This window comes from Nannobrachium achirus (assembly GCF_963921795.1).
Source record: "Nannobrachium achirus genome assembly, chromosome: 4".
In the NCBI taxonomy this organism is placed as follows: domain Eukaryota; kingdom Metazoa; phylum Chordata; class Actinopteri; order Myctophiformes; family Myctophidae; genus Nannobrachium; species Nannobrachium achirus.
Window position 1 is genome coordinate 42,882,406 of NC_137813.1, and position 20,012 is coordinate 42,902,417.

At 38.7% G+C, this 20,012-nt stretch overlaps 2 protein-coding genes across 2 annotated transcripts; one reads left to right on the forward strand and one right to left on the reverse strand.

Moving 5' to 3' along the window:
* Positions 1-1,694: 1,694 nt before the first annotated feature.
* Positions 1,695-8,095, reverse strand: ubfd1 (ubiquitin family domain containing 1). The gene is made up of 7 exons (XM_080724282.1): positions 8,059-8,095; positions 5,844-6,116; positions 5,520-5,728; positions 5,366-5,431; positions 4,543-4,648; positions 4,365-4,447; positions 1,695-2,229 (listed from the first exon to the last, which is right to left on the reverse strand). Exons 1-7 carry the CDS (start codon positions 8,072-8,074, stop codon positions 2,119-2,121), a joined length of 864 nt encoding a protein of 287 aa, XP_080580408.1. The 5' UTR covers positions 8,075-8,095; the 3' UTR covers positions 1,695-2,118.
* A 2,072-nt stretch (positions 8,096-10,167) lies between these two features.
* Positions 10,168-19,837, forward strand: LOC308283479 (UNC93-like protein MFSD11; the record flags this gene model as incomplete). The annotated part of the gene is made up of 13 exons (XM_080723919.1): positions 10,168-10,257; positions 11,260-11,315; positions 11,516-11,623; positions 11,710-11,789; positions 14,703-14,799; positions 15,200-15,258; positions 16,187-16,334; positions 17,160-17,209; positions 17,541-17,606; positions 17,703-17,828; positions 18,486-18,660; positions 18,778-18,913; positions 19,676-19,837. The coding sequence occupies 13 exons, from the start codon at positions 10,168-10,170 to the stop codon at positions 19,826-19,828; spliced, it is 1,344 nt and encodes a 447-aa protein (XP_080580045.1). The 3' UTR covers positions 19,829-19,837.
* Between the last annotated feature and the right edge of the window lie 175 nt (positions 19,838-20,012).

Consider the following 20,012-nt stretch of genomic DNA (forward strand, 5'->3'; position numbering starts at 1 on the left):
ATGAAGGGACTATAATTATGGGGGCCAACAAACATTCTTGCAACCAAGGCCCTTGTGACAAACTTACATTCCAGCTCATTGAAATATCACCCACTGTACAAATGACTACTGAGTGATTTATATGGGAGCTGTAAAGGTGTACTGAAACATGTAAATACCGACATGGTACACAATGTTGCTCTCTTTAACATTCTATATAGTGAACTGTGGACCTCTGCTTAGAACATTAACTTACACTATTTTAATGGATCTTGTATTTTTCATGTTCTACGAGTAGTCAAAAGACAACATTGTGATTACATTTTTGTTTTAATTCATTACTACTTGTGGCTCTTGCAGTTGCACTCATCTCATCACCTTTAATGATTAAGCGTCTTTGTCATGGATGTCAGTGGTTTGGATGGCAGTTATGACTTGGAAGGGACCTATTAAATTGCACCCAGCTGATTTTGTGCTTGAGCTTACAAGAGCAAGACAATATCCGCAATTTATCATATCGTCGCTGTCGGTGGAAACCTCATACATGGCCCAAACTGCCATATCCAAAACTGTTACTTTTTGTTTCAAATTCACAAATAGCAGATCTGATCTACAAGCTCAAATTTCGTTACAAGCTTGTAGATTGTGTGACAATATAGTATGACGTTAATTTACTAAAGAATTTGTCACATTAATTGACAGCAAAAATTATCTAGTTGTGTTCATTTGTTGTATGTCTATTATTTGCATAATAAAGCATCATTTAAGCGACCACCTTTACCCAAGTGATTGCCTTTCACATTGTTTCAACATTGTTTCAACTCATGAAACTTCTGTGCAATGTCTTTTTTTACCATTAAATGACCATTTCTAAACCCCTCAATGCAGTACTCTTATCGTATACTGGTCAGGTGGGAACCTTATGGTAAAATTAGCTATTTTATATTAAAAAGAAAATGGTCTTAAAGGAGTACAGTAGTTCACCCCCCAAATGACTCGTTTTCTATTGATTACTCATGCTATGGAGACTTGAGTTCAATAATATATTTTTGTATTTGTCGCATTCCTACGACAAGAATATGATTAAAATGTACTCTGAAGGTTTCCCCACCCAGTGCCATGCATTTGGGTCCTGGCCAGGGCCATGCAATTGGGTCCCCATCCAGAATCAATGGGTGTAAATTTACTATAATCACATTTAGGAATGCGAGAAAAAAAAGAGAGAGAAAAAAAACATTATTGGGGGTGAACTACTCCTTTAAGTAAGCATATTTGATGTGAACATGCACGGTACATCATCATACTTCATTTTATCCTTCGACTACTTCTTTATGCCCTAAAATGACAGATATACAGGTTTTGTAGAAATTGTAGAAATATTAGACGCATTGTCGAGTGTTTCAGCATGTATTGATCATGTATTATTTACTCTTACATTTTGGACAAAACAACTAATTTTACCACGAGGTGCCCACTTGACAGGCTACCCTCTTATCTCTTCATGTAAAGTAATGATAAACCTGACATAATTCAAAGAGGGTAGCCGGTCACAATATAGTCACACCAAAGGTGAGAACCAAAAACATGTGCTGCCCTCTTCTGATCAAATAGATGTACTGTCGTAGAACATATGCTCCAAATTCAATACACCATTCCAAGTTAAACCAACCCTCAAGGCAGAAATTATTAATCAAAGTTATTTAATCAATATTAGGGTAGAACAAATATGTAATGAAAAGAAAAATGGGGGGTAAAAAAAAAGATTTAGGAGTTGGATGGGTGAGGGTCATTAATGAGGCAAACAGGACAAACAAAAAATGTCCTACTGCACAATTTCCTTAAATAAGTTTTATTTCTTTAAGAATAACTGAGGAAACATGTTAGCAATTTCTGTACAATTGTTTCATTGTTTTCTCTCGTATTTGCTGAAAACCTTGAATGATAAACTGGGTTGAGAAATACGATGTGGCCACATAGTGCACTTAAAACCCAAAAGAATATTGATTAGTCCACAGGCATCCTTCAGTTTGCTTCTCTAATAAGCAAGAAGTTCCTTAAGCCTCCTTTATTTCTCCAGTTTCATTTGTCATTGGCTCCTCTTCTCAATCCCAGTTCTTCATTGTCAAAAATAGAGGCACATTAGAAATACTGCCATTTTCCAAGGACTGTGTCTTTGATTGCATCGACAAACTGTGTAGGAACCCAGTAGACCCAATACTGGGACGCTTCTGTTGGACCCAACTGAAAAGCCTACAATAAAAAAAAAGAAGAGAAAGAACAGGAAAGCACATCAAATAGTCATAAATTAATTTAATTACATGCAGATTTAGATTACATGTAAAACGGCTGACTTCCCTCTTATTTGTGATCTTATCTGTTCTGTTCTGGTGACTTAACTCTGACCCAATACACTCTGAGGAAGGCTTGACACCGAAAAGGCGTCCACGTTTGGGCGTGCCTTTAATAAAAAGTACCAGAATGACTTTTGCTGCTGGCTATTCTTTTCATATTGTTCTCGTTTCACACCTACTGTATGACATGCCCGAAATAGGGACGCCAGATTGAAAGTTGTCAACAATATACATTTATTGAGGGTAGAAACAGGGGACAATTTACAGACACCATTGGGAAAACTAATCAGAAAATAGGACCAGATAAAATGCATTCCAGAGTCCTACCTCTGTTTTGTCCGTTGTAAAAGATTGACACCTTTCTTTCCAGTTGCTTGATGGGCAATTACTTGATTTGAATTTAAGAACTCACCCAGTACATTGCTGGCTGTTTTCAATCACTGCATGAGGGAGTGATTGTGGTGCATGTGTTTTAACAATGGGGAGTCGGTCAGTAACAGACACTGCCGATTATATGGCAGCTCCCCCTTCTCCCCCAAAGACAGGAAAAAATTATTGAGTTAAGAGTATTTTATGTAAGACCAGTAGTGGCTGACCATCTCTCCAAATAACACAGCCAATTCTTGTCTTTTATCCCTGTTTAGCTTGGCTGTAACAGATTGTAGTCTCTGGGGTTCATTACTACATGGGATTGTAAAGAACAAAGGTCCAGGGAATATATGACAACCTCACACTGTAGCAGAGACCAGGGACTGAGAAACTATTTAAGTAAGACACAAGACCGCCTCAATGACCAAACAAGGTCCTTTTCTCAAGGTAATAGTTAATAGTCAACACAACATTTCTTGTGCACTTTGATTTGTGTGCTGAATTTGTATACCAGCAACATTTCTAGGTCCCCAGTACTATTTCATAGCTATACCCAAAGTATTATCAGAAATGTATACCCAAATAATTATTTAGACCTGAGGTTCATTCTAAAAATCGCCTTCTAAATCCTCACCTTAAATTTTTATTCAAATAAGTTGCAAACATTAATGTTGCTATATAATGTATATAGCAACAACTTCCCGGGTTTGTTAAGGTGGTGTTCCGGTATGAATGAGTTAAATTAGCTGAGTCATGAAGCAATAGCAAAACTATTGAGGCTTGTATTATATGACTCAATATGCTGCATCATGAAATCATGACAGAAGGCCATGAAACTTCATATACTATTCTATTTGTCATAACTCAATTTGGAGTTCAACGGTCAAGGAGGCCTATTATTGATTACCATACATTGATGAATGCCCTATACCAGCCGGGGTCTTCAACATTTTCAGGCCAAGGACCCCTTTGCTGAGAGAGAGAGAGAGATGAAGTAGGGACCCCCTCAATTGAATAAATGTGTGATGGAGATTTTCATCTATTTCATAGATAGATTCATAGACTTGTTTGACAGCACTGTCATCAGTCTATGTTGGATTCGTGTTTTTAGTGAACTATACCTTTCACTCTGTACTTGGTCTGCTCTGTTTTACCTCTACACCAAACCTATTTGCTGAAAATAGCCGATACAATACCTCGCAGCGCGAGGCGTTAAGAGCTTGTATATCTGCTATTTTTGGCTAAGTTCTCCTCAGAATAGGGATGCGAGGGTTCAAGTTTTTAATTTAAAAGCCTATCACAAAGATTTGGCGGCCCCCCTGTAGTAACTCTGAGGACCCCCTAGGGGTCCCGGACCCCCTGTTGAAAACCGCTGCCCTATACCCTAAGAAGCCTTTCAGGCAAAACATTATCCTATTTGTTATATTTTTCCCCCGAGCACCTTTGACTTTATTTTCCAGGCTATGGTTTGTTTAACAAGCTGTTGTACACAATGTCTGAACTTTAAATCTGGGTTCAAATAAGGTGATGAGCCACACAGCTAAAGAATGCTTGCCCTTGTTCACGGAATTATTCTGGCATTTTTTTGGTTTTTATATTCTTCCTTGGGTTTTGTTGTATTTCTCAAATTATCATTCACATATATTAAAGAGTAAGAAAGGTTACCATCATGTTATAGTCCTCGTGGCCTTCAATGGGTTCAGTCACTACGTTTTTTATGGAGGCCATAGGCACCTTCTCCGTTCTCTCTGTGGAGACGAAAACGGAATGATGACAAACACATTTACATCAGCATCTTTGTTCTGCAATAAGGTTAAGAAAATGAGTCTGACCATCATCTCACCCTTCGTTCCAATCCACAACTGATCTTGTTCCAGTTTGAATGTGAGTCTAACTTTCCCACCGGATTTGTTATACATTCCGGCTAAAGGCACTGTTGGTAAGCGTTCCTGTTTAACAAATGAGAGAGCTCTTGCTAGTCATTAGAGGACAGACAAAAGGGTTATTCATGGCGTCTACTATATTAGATCTGACAGACTGTAAATATACTTGTGGTATCAGATCTATGTTCAGGGTTCCCACACATTTTTACCAATTAATTTCCAAAACTTTTCCAGAATATTTAACCCAATTTCCAGGACTATATAACAATAATTCAGCTCAATAACAGGTTGCTTACTCCTATGCGCAATGCCCAAAGACAGGTAGTGTATGCCAGTGGTTCTCGACCTTTTCAGGCCGTGGCCCCCGAAATAATCATACTTTAACCGGGGACCCCCACCCTGACGAGCATTAAGAGTTGAGGAATTTTGTATAACACGGTTCTATTGTGAAAATAGCTGATCTACAAGCTCACAACGCCTCGCAACGCGAAGCGTTGTGAGCATGTAGATCAGCTATTTTCACAATTTCTGCCTCTAATATTTGACAATTTGGCCCATGTTTAATTTGTCATTTCAGAGGTATTAACAAAATCAATAACCAAAGACAATGCATAGCTATTTTGTCCAGGACCCTTGATAAATTCCAAAACTTTTCCAGTACTGGAAAAATATTTTTCTAATTTCAAAATATTTCCAGGAATTTCAAGACCGTGGGAACCCTGTATGTTACAATGACAACATTATAATACTAAAATAAAATGTTAGAAAGAAAGATGTTCTCACCTTTGTTCCTTTAACTGCTTGCATTATGTCTTCTGGTTTACCTTTGTCCAACACCTTCCTGTGTTGCTGAAATAAAAAAAGTTCAACACAATGACTCTAAAAAACTAGCAACTATTTTATGTTTTTTCACATGAAGACACTAACTAAACCTTACTTTTTGTCTGCATAAAGGCTCTTTTTTGTTTTCTTCAGCTTTCACCTCCTGCTGCATGACTTCTTTGGGTGTATTCACAGCTAATACATCATTTATTGTAGATCCTACCACCATTATTTTTGCACCGTTGGTAATTTTAATTTCACGTAGCGTCTTCTCTTCGTGAAGTAATCCCTTGTACATCACTTTCTGCATTGATGGTGGAAGACCTAACGACAGTGGAAAAACAGGTGGCATTGGGTACTTGTCTGCTGTCTATATACTTGTTCTAACAATTTTTAATCATATCTCAACTTTAACACAGTGTTAAGCGGCTCATCATACCAGTGAGTGAATGGATCTTCTCTTTCAGTTGGGCTCCTGTGTTATCGATGGGGATTTTGAGATCATATTTAATCTTGTTCCAAATGATCTTCAGATCCACCATCTCCTGGTTATCATCTGTGTCATCTCCATTGCTAATACTAGAGTCCTGAGTTGTGGTGTTTTCCCCGTCTGTTTGAGATACAGTTTCAGGGTCCCCTTTGTCAGCATTTTCCTGTAGTGGTTCATCTTCATTTGGCTTGGCCTCAGCCTCCATTATAACTTCTTCGCTTCCTGAAACAGCATAGAAACTTTTATCATTATAACTGCCAAGTGCCAACCACACCCTAATGGTGCACCAGATAGAATGTGCCACTGCCATTACGTTGCCTGCCTGTGACAGAGCACAAAACATTTAAATTGTGTTACTAACCATACAGTATTCCTTTGTGTTACGTAAAACCACTCGAATGTATTTCACAGGGAACAGTGATAATCTCTAAGCTGTAGGTTTTTATTACATTTTAGTTGGTGTAGTCATTTACTATTGTGGCATTTACCAGTCGTTTAGGCCGGTATGAATAGGTCAGTATGAATAGGTCTGTTTAAATTCTAAAAGGGCAAAATAATACAAAAGGTAAACAAAAAAAGACAATTCTACAGGACAGAGAGACGGTCAAACAGAATGTGGACATTGTAATGATGGGTTCAGTTGATTTCACTTCAAGGCTGGTGGCAATGCCTGACAACTCATGGCAGTTGGCCATGAGCTGAGGACAAAACACATTACCCTAAAGCAGTTGAAGTTGAATGCTACTAAACGGATTGTAACACTGAGAGTCGCTTAGACTCCTAATATATAGCCTTAGGGGGAGGACACAGACAGTATTATAATTGTCAGGTCTAGTCATTGGACCAGTTTGTGCACTATTTTAAGTCACAGACATATCCCAGACTCTAGTCTAAAACAATCAAAAATGTTGACTATATACTTATTTGAATTGGGATTCAGTTAAGATATAAAACATCACAGTCAAGATACAACAAGTGTTGAATGATTGCAGAATGTAGCTGATAAGTATATTCTTTAAGATGTCCTTGCTATTCGTCTACCAGACTCAATTTCGAATTAATTTCCTCCAGTCTTGGTCTGGACCGATAGTTTAGATGACAGCCACATTATATAAGGCACAAATTACTATTCTTGAATAGTATTTTGTGTGGCACAGTTATGATCATTGCTGCAAAGATGTGTTAAATATGCCTCTGCCACCAAACATGGTTGATGGATCTGCCACCAAACATGGTTGAGAGATGATATAACTGATCTACCCAAAAGGTGATGAGTGCATGATATGTGCAAAAGTTGGATTTGATAATGCTACAAGCAGGTCAGATGGTTGTCAATATCAGCATAAGCTATATTTATCTATATCAGTCGACTCAAGTGAATGAATATCTAGTCCACCAACAACAGTTACTTGCCAAGATGTAATGTATAGCTTACTTTCCCTAGGGCAAGGTTTGTTCAAGGCCAAATCAAAGTAACATAATGTGGGTTAGTTAATGTTGGTTAACATAACTTAGTTTAACTTTACGGTTAACGGTGCTGTCTAAGTAATATTGGATTTGTCATCGTGTGTAAATCAACGACGCAAGATATTACAAGGCAATTAAGGCATAATGATAAATCGAAAGCGCAACGGTGTGAATTGAATCACCAACACATTAGTTTAAGATTCTCTGAGGTGTGAATGTATACAAATAAGATAACATGTATTGCAGGACCCATAACATAAGTGGACGTACATACAGCTATCTTAACAGTTAGCAATACACTGTCAACATAACGGCTACATGGAGCGGTATGGGCTGACAATAACAATGAGGTTCCATGACACCATTTCACAATGACTTTTGAAACTGCCACGTCACATCAAAACGTGTAACTGGATTTAAAAGTTACAGGACGGCCTGACAACAGAAACCAAGAGTTGTTTTGTTCTTTTAATGTAATTTTCTGCTAACCTAGCCATGTTGCTAACGTTGCCGTATAGCAGCACGGGGAGAATTTTGTTCAGAGTGTAGAATTATAATGGGCAACAAACCCACACCAAATGTCTGGACAAATTTGTCGCCGTGTCTATTCTCCTCGCTGTTATTTGACGAAAAACGTTTGTCGCGCAATGTTACGATAGTTAAGAAGGAAATAAAACTATTTTCTCAATATACCCACCATCCTGGGTCGCCATGATGATTGTGTACAATCTGTTGTAGGCTGCAGCGCAGTCTCGCGTTGGGTTTCGTCTCCCTTCCGTTATCTCCAATAGCGTCGGTGTCGCTGTCCACGCGAGATTAGGCTGCAGCCGAGGAGTACTTTGAAAAAGGAAAGGTCACCGGACACCTTTTACGAGGTTTTGCGCTGCCGCTGTCACAAACTGAAGACGAAAGTTTGATGGAAGTTTTGATGGAATTGCCCTGAAAAACCACTTACAGGCAGCAGCCGTTCGCAACTGGTAAAAAAACAAACTTAGCCCAGCCCTACCCTCCCCTGCCCCTTCTTTGTATATACTTTCTGTTTGTTAGACTTACTGTTTTTCTTTTTTTGTTCTTTAATTTTATTTTATTTACATATCTACTGCATAGTACTGTGTTCTATTCGTCTGTCATTCAATGTTATATGAGATACTTAAATGGTTTCCTGTGGAAATAAGCTTAGTCTTTTCATGGATCTCCTTTTAGTAGACCTTGTACCAGTGAACTGTACCGTCATGAAACTGTACCTTTTCCTATGCAAACTTCTAATAAAGTATTCAATCAATGCCTCTCATTCAGTGAAGCTATTGAACGCAACGAATCTGACCTCTCCTTCAATATTCTCCTTGGCTGCGCGCAGGCTGCAGCGCGAGCATGTGCTCAAGTTCAACTAACTGCACATAATATTGTAGACATTTGTAGGGTGTCTGCACTTTGCTGGAGTATTTGTATTTTTGTATTGTTATGACTTTTGTTTTGCTCCACTACTACTATTTATATTCAAATCAAATCATAACAATATATTAACACGTATAGGAGAGGAAAACCTACATTCTGAATGAATCAGTAATAACTAAGCCCTTCAAATATGATGAAAAATAGCTGAACAACAATCAACAGCAATATCAGTTTAACCACTTTACCCTTATATATGCAGATCTACAAGCTGATTGACAACACATCATGATGGCAAGGCATTGGCCCTTTAGTTGTATAACACATTTAAACAATAAGATATAGTTCAATCATGTGCTTTACACAAAACATCAGTGAGTTTCAAAAACAAATAGATTATTTGATTAATCCAGGTAATAGATAGAATAATAACTAAGGAAATAATTTGGTTGCAGCCTTAATTTAAATTGATTGATTGATTGATTGATTGATTGATTGATTGATTGATTGATTGAAGACTTTATTAGAAGTTTGCATAGAGTTCACTGGTAGGCCTACAAGGTCTACTAAAAGGAGATCCTAGAAAAGACTAAGCTTATTTCCACAGGAAACCATTTAAGTATCTCATATAAAACACCCCAAATATCCTATTATACAAAGAGATTATGCCTCCTGATGAGGCTGGGCAAATATTATTTAGGCCTGTTTATGTCACATTATGTTTTATATTGCTAATAAATAATTCAATTTGTTAGGAGACAGTTTAGCTTGTGTACAATACACAGGAAATATTTGCAAGCATCGTTGTGAGCTTGTCAATCTCCTATAAAAAAGAAAATCTTGAAAAACATTTGAAAAAAAAAATCTTGTATGATAGATACATATTAATTTATGTTGTGAATCACTTCAAAATAATATCCCTGGCATCACCTCTGGCAGGCAGCAACGCCCACACTGTCCCACAATTTCACAGGAAGAAGAAGAAGCCTGGGAAAGTTGGGGGAAAGAGCTCTGTTGAAGCAGCAGTAGCAAGCAAGAGAGGATGAACCATCCATCGTTTTTAATCAAAGTCACAAGTTGTCATGCTAGAAATCAGCCAGAAGGGAGCTGCATGAAGCCACACATTCACTGTCTGGATGGGAATAATTCACGCTCTCTATCCAGCCTTTTCGCGTATTCTCCTCAGCAGTTTCTATTACAGCCTATTCAGCAGGTTTAACTTTATACCCGCTCGACTGCATCCAAACTGGATCTATTATTATGTTGTTGTTGTTGTGTTTTACTGCAGCGTGCTGAATGAAAATAATCACACCCATGGGTGTCTCTCTATACGTTGTAGCTTCCACACACAAGGCATTGGCAGCAGCAGCAGCACCCAAATATAGGGTGTTTTGTTAAGATCATCTAAAAAGCCATGGCTGACAGGAGAACTTTCAACGTTGTGATTTTAGGTGTGGGCTTTCTGTTCATTTTTACAGCCTTCACGACATGCGGAAACATCGAAGTAAGTCACAAAATGTGTGTTATAAGTCACAAAATGTGTGTATAACAGTGTAATAAATAATCAGTTGGCTTGGGTTGCTTGATCTAATTTTATGTTATCTAAATTATCTTTGAATGACAGGCTTGTGGAAACTCGTTTTCTTAACAGCTGTGGCACAGTGGCAGTGGCACAACTTGTGTTGTATTAATGCTTTATGTATTAGAAATGGTTTTCCAATACTTGAGAGATGATTTTCAATATGACAAAATATGATAGCATTTTTTTCCTCGGATGTATGACTAACAAGCAGTCCATGCATTGTGTGACGAGATCCTGAGTCAGGCGCGTCTCGTGTTTCTCATTTTCGTCATCAGCAGTGGTGAAAGAATTAAGTAGCCTAGGCCTATTTGTTATAGGCTACTTGAGTAAACTGTAAAAGCATCAATACCACAAGTCACAATGTAGAAAATACATTTACATAAAAAAGTAAAAGGCTGGTATTTAGCCTACTTTAGTAAAATTACAAAAGTATTGGCTTAAAAATATCCTTAAATAATAGGCCTACCAAAAGTAAAAGTAGAATGTTTTGGAAATGTAGGCCTATATGCCTATATTTTGGAAAATATATAGATTGGCTATTATCAAATAGTGGTTAATTATGTTCAGTAATGAAAATCTTTAGACTAATCTAAAAAGTAACTAGTAACTAAAGTTTTCAATTAATTGTAGTGGGGTAAGTTCCTCAGAGATAGTGGAGCAGAAGTAAAAGTATAGGCCTGTCGAAGTACTCCGGTAAATTAAAAATACCTCAACCACGTGCTTGAGTAAATGTACTTACTTTCCACCACTGGTCATCAATCAAATAAATTATCAACCCGACCCTACTAGCCTACTCGTGATCATCCCCTGCCATACACACCCGAATCCTGAATTTATATTCCTTTCTATTTGAGCAAACTGTGACCGAAAATCTGGACAATTAATGATACTTTCAGTAATGATTCTTGCTAATTTCTTTTCTAGCAAACTGTGATCAAAAGTCTGGCGAATGAGACTTTCACTGGAAGTGGCTACCACAGGTAGGCTATGTTTTCAGTTTGATTCAAATAGGCCAGTATAGTTCTCAAAGTGGGGTCCGGGACCCTCACAGGTCTGAAACTCAGATTGGTTAAAATAATCTTTATTCAATCAAATAAGTTGCAGCTTTAACTCTGATATTACTGAGAATTTGTATATATGTTGACATATTATGTTCAAGGTTTTCTCCTCTCCCCCACAGCCTGGGAATCATCTATGGAGTCTTTTCGTTTTCAAATTTACTTGCTCCTACAGTGGTAGCAGTAATTGGACCACGGCTTTCCATGTTCTTAAGTGGTCTGCTTTACAGGTAAATATGTTTCCCATGTATTTTCCTGCACATTTTACATGAATGGAACGTGGTGTTTTTGTACTATTATCCATCTTGTCTTGTAGTGGTTACATAGCTGTGTTCATCATCCCATCAACATGGTCCTTCTACTTCACCTCCGTACTAATTGGAATAGGAGCTGCCAGTAAGTTCAATGTACACGAATGTGCTTAACATACTCACTCAAATCCCACTTTGAGAACCACTGATTTAAAACACCTACACCCAAACAACCACAAATAAGCTCCTAGGCTTTATTTTATATATCCTTTTGAAATAATATTGTACAAAGATATGATGCCTTCTGGTGGGGCTGTGCATTTATTATTTATGTATATAATGTATATCACATATTTTTCATATTGACCATAAAAATTGCAATGTTTTAGGAGTCACCTACCTAAACATATTTGTGATGTAAATAATACAGTACATGCAGGCAACCTTTTCAAGCATTCAATTCCAGATTATGCTATACTTGAATGGGATAATACAGGATAGCTCCTACCGGTTTTTGCTGTTGAAGTATAGCTTCTATTGTTCTTTTGGTTGTTTATTTTTTCTTTCTTTCAGTTGAAGTCATTTTTACATTAGAAGCCTATTTTCATGGTGATACATTCATGTATAGGCACATTCATGTATAGGCTATTCATGAATGAGAATATGCACATAAACTCCATTATTATCAATAGAATTATGAGTGGCTAGTATCTTCTCCAGGCTGGGAGGCAAAGATTATTTTACCCCCTATTTGTGTGTGTTTGTCTGTGTGCAACTAATCAAACGTTTCATGCACGCAGCCAGTAGGCCAAGGAACCCCAACTTTCAAAATCGGCCTCATTGTGGCCGCTTTACAAAATGTAAAGCTTTATTTATTTATTTTTTTACCCCCATTTTTCTCCCCAATGTAATCGTTATGCCAATTAATTCCTGCCCACACACGTCCTGTGTGTTGACACTGCTGTTAGAGGACGTAGAGCTTCCAACCTACTCGAATCCGGCTTTGTTGAGCGGCGATAGAGTCTAGGGCAGGGTTCCCCAATAGGCGGCCCGCGGGCCATTTGCGGCCCGCGGGGGGCTACTCTCTGGCCCCCACCAACCCCAGTAATAATGATGGTATAAGAGCAGCAACAAAACTAGTATCGTCATTGTCGGGTGGAAAACCCTTATCTCAAAATGTGTACGTTCTTTCGCAAGGTAAAGCTCTGCTTCATCAAACAAGGCCGTCGCACAAAAGTAGTGAAAACAGCAGATCTACAAGCACACAACGCCTCGCAACGCGTTTAAATCATTTTTAAAATGATAAATGCAAAACGAACGGTTTTGGTCATACAAGATTTTCACCCGACAACGACGATATCTGAACTGTCACTGGAGCGGGAACGCCACTGTTGCCCCCCTGCAATGTTGTGGCCCTCGGCTTGGTACCCTAGACATGATTCGGCCCTTGGGGAAAACTAATTGGGGAACCCTGGTCTAGGGTCTAGACTCTGCAGTGGTGGGCAGTTTACCACTGTGTTACTCAAGCGCACAACTTTACATTTTGGCCTATAGCTCTTGAACTGTAGGTCATACAATCAACATAAACATTTCCCCTGGATTTATCAGATCATGAGACAACAACACAAGCCATGGCCATTCCTGCCATGGCCATCCGATTTTATGCCATTTAGCATTTTCTTCAAAAATTGGTGATCACTTCTGCTACTGCTACTGTACAACTACTTAGTGCTTGCTAATATTTGGCTCTGGTCCTTGAGCAAGATACTGAGTACATAACTGCTCCCCATGATGAAAGATAAAGGATAAAGGCCCTAAAGAAATGCAGACCATAGTTTATTTAGCATTCTGTTTGCTGATTTTGTATGTTGTGGAAGCTGGATATGTTTGAGCTTGGCTTACTATCTTAGTCCTCATTAACCATGTTCCCAGTTTTATGTCTCAGGAGGTAAAGTCAGGAGAAGAACTATTGCAGAAAGTACAAGTACAGGAATTACAGATACATGATGTTGCCCAGCCTACCTGAACTCTGTACTTCCCGTACAGAACCAGATCACGATATTGAAAGTTACAGTAGGACACTTTCATTTCAGTGCTCAGCAGACACTACTCAGATATGAAATAATTCAGCATGTGAGCTCAGTGCTTGTGGCAATGTGGCATATTTCCCCAGACAACTAGTTTGCTATCACAGAAAAGATCAAATAGTATTTGCTTACACAGCAAACGCATGTTAAAATCCTATGGGGTTAGATAATGTATTCAGGGTCTGCTGGTTATACTTTGATGAATGTTCACAGCATTAGTTGAAGGTTTTCATACTCTAATCCTCTGCAATGACACGAGTGGTATCGTTATAGTCATTTATTTTATTTATCCATTTTAAATAAAGCATTGTGTAACCTTGTTTGATAAGCGCTTTATAAAGTTATTGTCTCCGCCAGGCTGAAGGCGTGGGCGAGACTATATTTTGCACCCTGTCCGTCCGTGTGTGTTGTCTCCGTTGTCTCCGATCAATGTGAAACTGTGCACACAAACAGCCTGTTATAGCGCCACCTGGAGGGCGATCTTTGCAAAACACCTACAAATGTTGTCCAAACATTAGGCAAATCGGTACATTATCTCTATATCAAGACAGATCTGTCCGATTCTTCATATTATATTCCTTCATTTCAAACATTGCTGGCGGAGACCTGTGCTCCGTGGAGCACCTTTTCCTGTACCTTGTTACAGTACAGGGTCAGTATGGATTATTAAGCTCTAATAGTGATCATACATGGGTTCCCAGCTGTTAAAAAGGATTTAGGTAGCCTACATATTGTCAATCAAATCTTTTTAGTTTCTATCTATAAATTGCAAGTATGTATATCTGTCCTTTTTCTCTCGAGAATTACAATCGCATTCACATTTGTATATTGTTGACGCTCCAAGGAAGCGCAGTGTAAAAAGAAAATCGATAAAATATGGCCTAATTCATCACCAGGAACAGTATGAACGTAAAGAGGTAATTTTTAATTTGAGACGTGGTGGACGTTTGATTTGATTTCACTCATTACAGCTCTTTGGACAGCTCAGGGACACTTCCTGGTAGAGAACTCGGAGGCATCCACAATCAACAGGAACACAGGAATGTTCTGGGCTCTCCTACAGTGCAGGTACAGTAAGTGTTAGGACTGGTAGAGGTTTTATTTATTTATGTACGTAGACAGCGTAACAATCACAAAATAGTGTTTCTGTTTTAATGTTTCACAAATGTATAATGAGCATTTTACATTTTGTTGCTGTAAGGCAGACACCTTAATTGTATCTCCATTATTTCATCATCGTTGTGAAAGTTTAAAATGTGTTGCAATGCGTTGTCAGCTTGTAGATTGGCTTGTTTCACTGTTTTACAATGTCATTAACAATAATAATAAAAAAGTTTAACATGCAAGGTTTCCACCTGACAGCAACAATATAATACATCCACCAGTGAAAGAGAAAATATTTATGAGAATGATGATCTGCATAATTCTGGCCAAAATTGTAAATTAATTATCCATTTTTCAATTACAGCATGGTGTTTGGAAATCTGTACATTTATTTTGATTGGAAAGGAAGCATGGAAATATCAGGTAGGATTCAATTAAAGAAGCAATGAAAACATTATAATGGCAAATATGATCATTATGTCAAAACTATAAAGGTGTATTTTACACAGTAAAAGTTGCTCTTTCAATTTTGTACTTGAGTTAAAGCAAGGAAGTACTTGCATGTAACGTATTCCAAAGTACATGTATTGAAATTTAGACATTTTCCAAAAACAAAACCAAAGCATTTCCAGACATTTTGAGGGGAAAAAAAAAAAGGGGAAATAGCAGGTCTACAAGCTCACTTGTCGCTTTTGTGAGCTTGTAGATCTGTTATTTAGCTTAAGTGGTTAATTCACTAACATTAACAATTCCCTTCCCAGAAATGTAGTGGAGTAAAAAGTACAATATTTGTCTTTGTAGTGCAGTGGATTAAAAGAATAAAAAAAAAAAAGGAAAAAGAAAATACTTCAAATAAAGAACAGATACTTAAATCAGGGCCGGGGTTCCCAATCTTTTTTGGCTCAGGGCACCCCTTTAAATATTTTTTTAATCCGAGGCACCCCTACATTATATTCTTATTTTCACTCCCAGCACCTTATATATTTTAGTGATTATGTGGCAAGGAAAACTTTGAGATAATAGCCATTTTGGTTAGAACTGACTGAAAATAACGTTGTACTTCAAGTTTAAAATGATAACAAATATTTGTTTATAAGTGTCAAATTATCAAATTCCGGCATCCCTGGACTGTCATCACGGCACCCTAGGGTGCCCCGTCACCCACTTTGAAAACCCCTGACTTGTACAGTACTCAAGTAAATCAAGCTGTTACTGTCCACCAATGATTGCAAGTCATTTGTACACTCTCTGCATTACAAATAGACGCATTAATACTGGGGATATTACTGCATACTGACTACTCATGCCGCGTTGTTAATAATCAACATTTAGTCGAATACTTCTCTTCCAGACAGGAGCAGAAAAAACATATTCTTATCCCTGCTGGTCACATCCGTACTTGGTACACTGAGCTTCCTAGTACTGAGGAAGCCGCCACATCACCAGGACGACATGCTCTCTGAGGACGAGGGACAGTCTTTGCTCTCAGTTCCCATGATGTGAGTGGATATTTGTATTCGGTGACAGTGATTTTCACACCCAGTTTGATATGGGTTTGGTCACAGACCCCCATCATACACTATTTATCTCTGGTACCCCAATCCAGTGTTTCTCAAACTTTTATATTTCAAGCTCTCCCCTTAAAGGGGAGTACCACTCATTTTCAACTTTGAACTATGTCATTAATATACCTTAGATTTGTTGTGTGGAAATAAGTCCCCCCCTTCTGTGTTGCCTAGAACTGGAGGATTGATTGTGGGGTCATGTGATCAGTGACATCACGAAGGTGTACTCTGCAAGCCAAAGAGTACACCTTCATGATTTAACTCTTTAACTCTGACAGTATACAAATTTGATTCCATTTGTACACTGTCAGCGTTACAGACTTCTTCTTTGAGAACCACTGCCCCAATCTATGCTGTAAAATCCTCAGTGTTAATTTAACTCTGAGTGTGGTTCCATTTGTACAATTGGAGTTACAGATCTGTAAGGCCCCATTTGTCAGCCCTTTAGCTGGGGACCCCTCGGGGTCGCCAGACCACACTTTGAGAACAACTGCTGTTAGTGCTGTAACACACATTCTGCACAGTAGACTGAGCATGCTAACTCAGAAGGTACAGAAGAATCTACTACTACTGAGTAGATGCCACTGAACACAAATGCCAAAGGCTCCACACATTGCAGTACTTTTGAACTACTCCTCATGTTTGCGTTTTGTAAAGCACTTACCATTTTATGATGATTATTATTATTATGATACACCAGCAAGTAGAGTTTAGTGAATACCCCAAAGGATACAATTCTTTTTTGTGTGTGTTGTATAGGTATAAGGAAAGAGCAAGCACTGCTGTAAAAGATGCCAAGTCAGAATTCAGTAAGTTGGATGGAGCACTACACTAATCATTGTATACAAAGAATCTTGACGCACCTTTTATCTGGATATTGAAATGTTTCAAGTCAGCTGAGCTGTATTTGAAAGTATTTACAGATGAGAGGTGTTGCCCCATCTTGCCATACTCTTGATACATTAACATCTTGATCTGCACTGCAATTATACTGTATAGTTAGATTATAGCCTGGCAGTGCCAGCCTCTATCACCACTACCGCCAGGGGGTGGTGTTGTGCAGTCTGGTTTATTAAGCAGGCTAGTAGATTAGTTAATTAGACATTCAAAAAAGTGTCCGATATTTCTGTTTATCCTCAGAGACAATCCTGCAGCTTCTGAAGTCTAACACTATACTGCTCCTGAGCTGCTGCATGGCCTACAGTGGTAAGAAAGAAGAGTGCTTAACAATAAGTTGTTTATATATTTTAACACCCTCCCACAAAAGCTTGCAGCAAACAGCATGTCCCCTCCATTCTGTAGGTCTGGAGTTGTCTTTTTACAGTGGCGTGTATGGAACTTGCATTGGGGCAACTGCAGACTTTGGAGAGGAAGCTAAAGGCCTGATTGGGATCTCTGGTATTGTGGTAGGAGTTGGAGAAATAGTCGGTAAGTTGATAGACCTAGTTTAGGGCTACTTCAGTGGATATGCATGACTGAAATCCTGGAGACTCGTCTTGTGTTGCCAGATGATCGGAGATCTCTACCTAATGATGTCTCATGGCTTCTAAGTTCAATTTAGTTGCTTCTACTGGGTGGAAACGTGTCTTTGCGGTGGCACGTCAAATAAAGATACATGTAAATGGATATTTATAACTTTAGGAATAAGAACGTTGCACACTGCACCTTCAAGTTCCTCAAGTGTGCTAGGACCAACACATGTTGTCATTCTATTACTGCTATTCGTTCATTATTCCATTTGGATTTGTTATACAGCTAACCAGAACAAAACAATGTTATACTTGTGTACTCGTACACAAGATACAAATACAAAACTAATCTTGAAAAAACAGTCAGGACATTTAAAAAATAACTGCATTGCGAACCAATGCAAAAAGACCTTAGGGCCATCCTTCATATTGAAGTGGTGACCGGATTCCAAAGCAGTACGTACATACCTACTGTTAACAGCCATTCTCACAGCTGTTCTGTGCAACTACCTTACATTTACAGTAGAAGTCACCAGAGGTAGGTGGAGATCTCTGATCATATGGCAACATTCCTGTGTCTGACTGCATGTTTTGATTTTTTATGTATCCTCATCAGGCGGAGGGCTTTTTGGACTCATGTGCAAGAACAATCGCTTCCGACGGACCTCTGTGGTCTTTCTGGGAATGGTTGTCCACTTCATTGCCTTCTATTTAATCTTCCTCAACATACCTGATGATGCCCCAGTTGTGTTCAAAACTAGCACATTGCACCGGCCGTATCTAACTCCGAGGTAGTTTAATTCTAAAATAGTTTTGTCAATGTATAGTTATATATATATAGCATATTTGAACAACGTACAGTAAGACCATTGCCTTTTTTGCTTAGCCTGTGATCTTTTCTTTCATAGTGTGTCCATTGCTCTGCTGTGTAGCTTCTTGCTTGGACTTGGTGACAGCTGTTTCAACACACAACTGTACAGCATACTCGGCCGAGCATATGCAGAGCAAAGTGCACCTGCTTTTGCCATCTTCAAATTCATCCAGGTAACCCTGAGTTAATATTTAACACAATATTACAATACAATATATACAATGTGCTATTTTCTGCGAGCGACACCATTATATGATGATTTATAAATTAGGCTATAACTAATTTCTTTTCTTCACTCTACTGTTGCTACCTTGGCTTGTGCTCCTTTTTTCTGAAAACAAAACAGAAGCAAAACATAAAAACAATGTACTATGGTCACCAACATTAGACACAAAGATGTTGTGTATTTGGGAAAGAACAACGGCAACATTTCTGTAATCAACATGGTTTTACTGTACATCATCTTGACAACAATCACCAGCACTCACTTAAAGTCGCTTTAGGCTCTCTTATTTATTTAATGATCCAGTAGCAGCAGCAGCAGCGGACCTTTCGGTCGGAGCCTTTCTCAGCGTGACGATCCCTGCAGTGCTGAGGAAGGCTCCAGCCGAAATGTCCGCTGCTGCTGGGCGATAAAATAAATAAAGAGAGCCCAAAATGACTTTAAGAGAGTGCTGGTGATTTTTGTCAAGTTACTGGAGAACTAACTACTGTACAAAGTGCTCACGTTCTCTTTGTCAAGTTTACTGTACATTATGCCTACTAAAAGGACAATATTGTCGGTGTGGTGGAAACCTTGTATGTCCACAACTATTCCTTTTTTGATCTACAAGCTCACAACGCCTTGCGAGGTGAAGAAGTACTGGCTTGACTATAAGTGAATGGATAGTTGCAGTCATAACTGCCTTTCTTTCTTTTGCCCCCTCCTGTCTCAGTCTATCTTTGCAGCGGTGGCGTTCTTCTACAGTGGTTATCTGCTCCTGACATGGCAGCTCCTATTCATGGTCGTTCTGGGCTTCACAGGAACACTGTGTTTCTTCTTGGTCGAGAGGATGCAAAACTCCTCTATAGATCTGCAAGATTATTAGCTTATTCACCTTTCATCTCAGTGCTGGCAGTTCAGTGGAACGGACAGAATCGAGGAGAGAAATCCACAGAGAGAATCATGTTTGTGTTCAGTGATTTTACATCAGTGAACACAATTACACACAATAGTAATTTCAAGGAAACCCCATAACCCAAGGAACCCTGTGGGTCCCTGGATCCCATTTT

What these genes read in the sequence shown, in the direction of transcription:
- ubfd1 (XM_080724282.1), bottom strand. An exon ending in GTTGTGGATTGGAACGAAGG is followed by an intron (nt 4,448 to 4,542) that starts GTGAGATGATGG and finishes TCGTCTCCACAG; the next exon opens with AGAGAACGGAGAAGGTGCCT. An exon ending in ACGAGGACTATAACATGATG is followed by an intron (nt 2,230 to 4,364) that starts GTAACCTTTCTT and finishes TTTTTATTGTAG; the next exon opens with GCTTTTCAGTTGGGTCCAAC.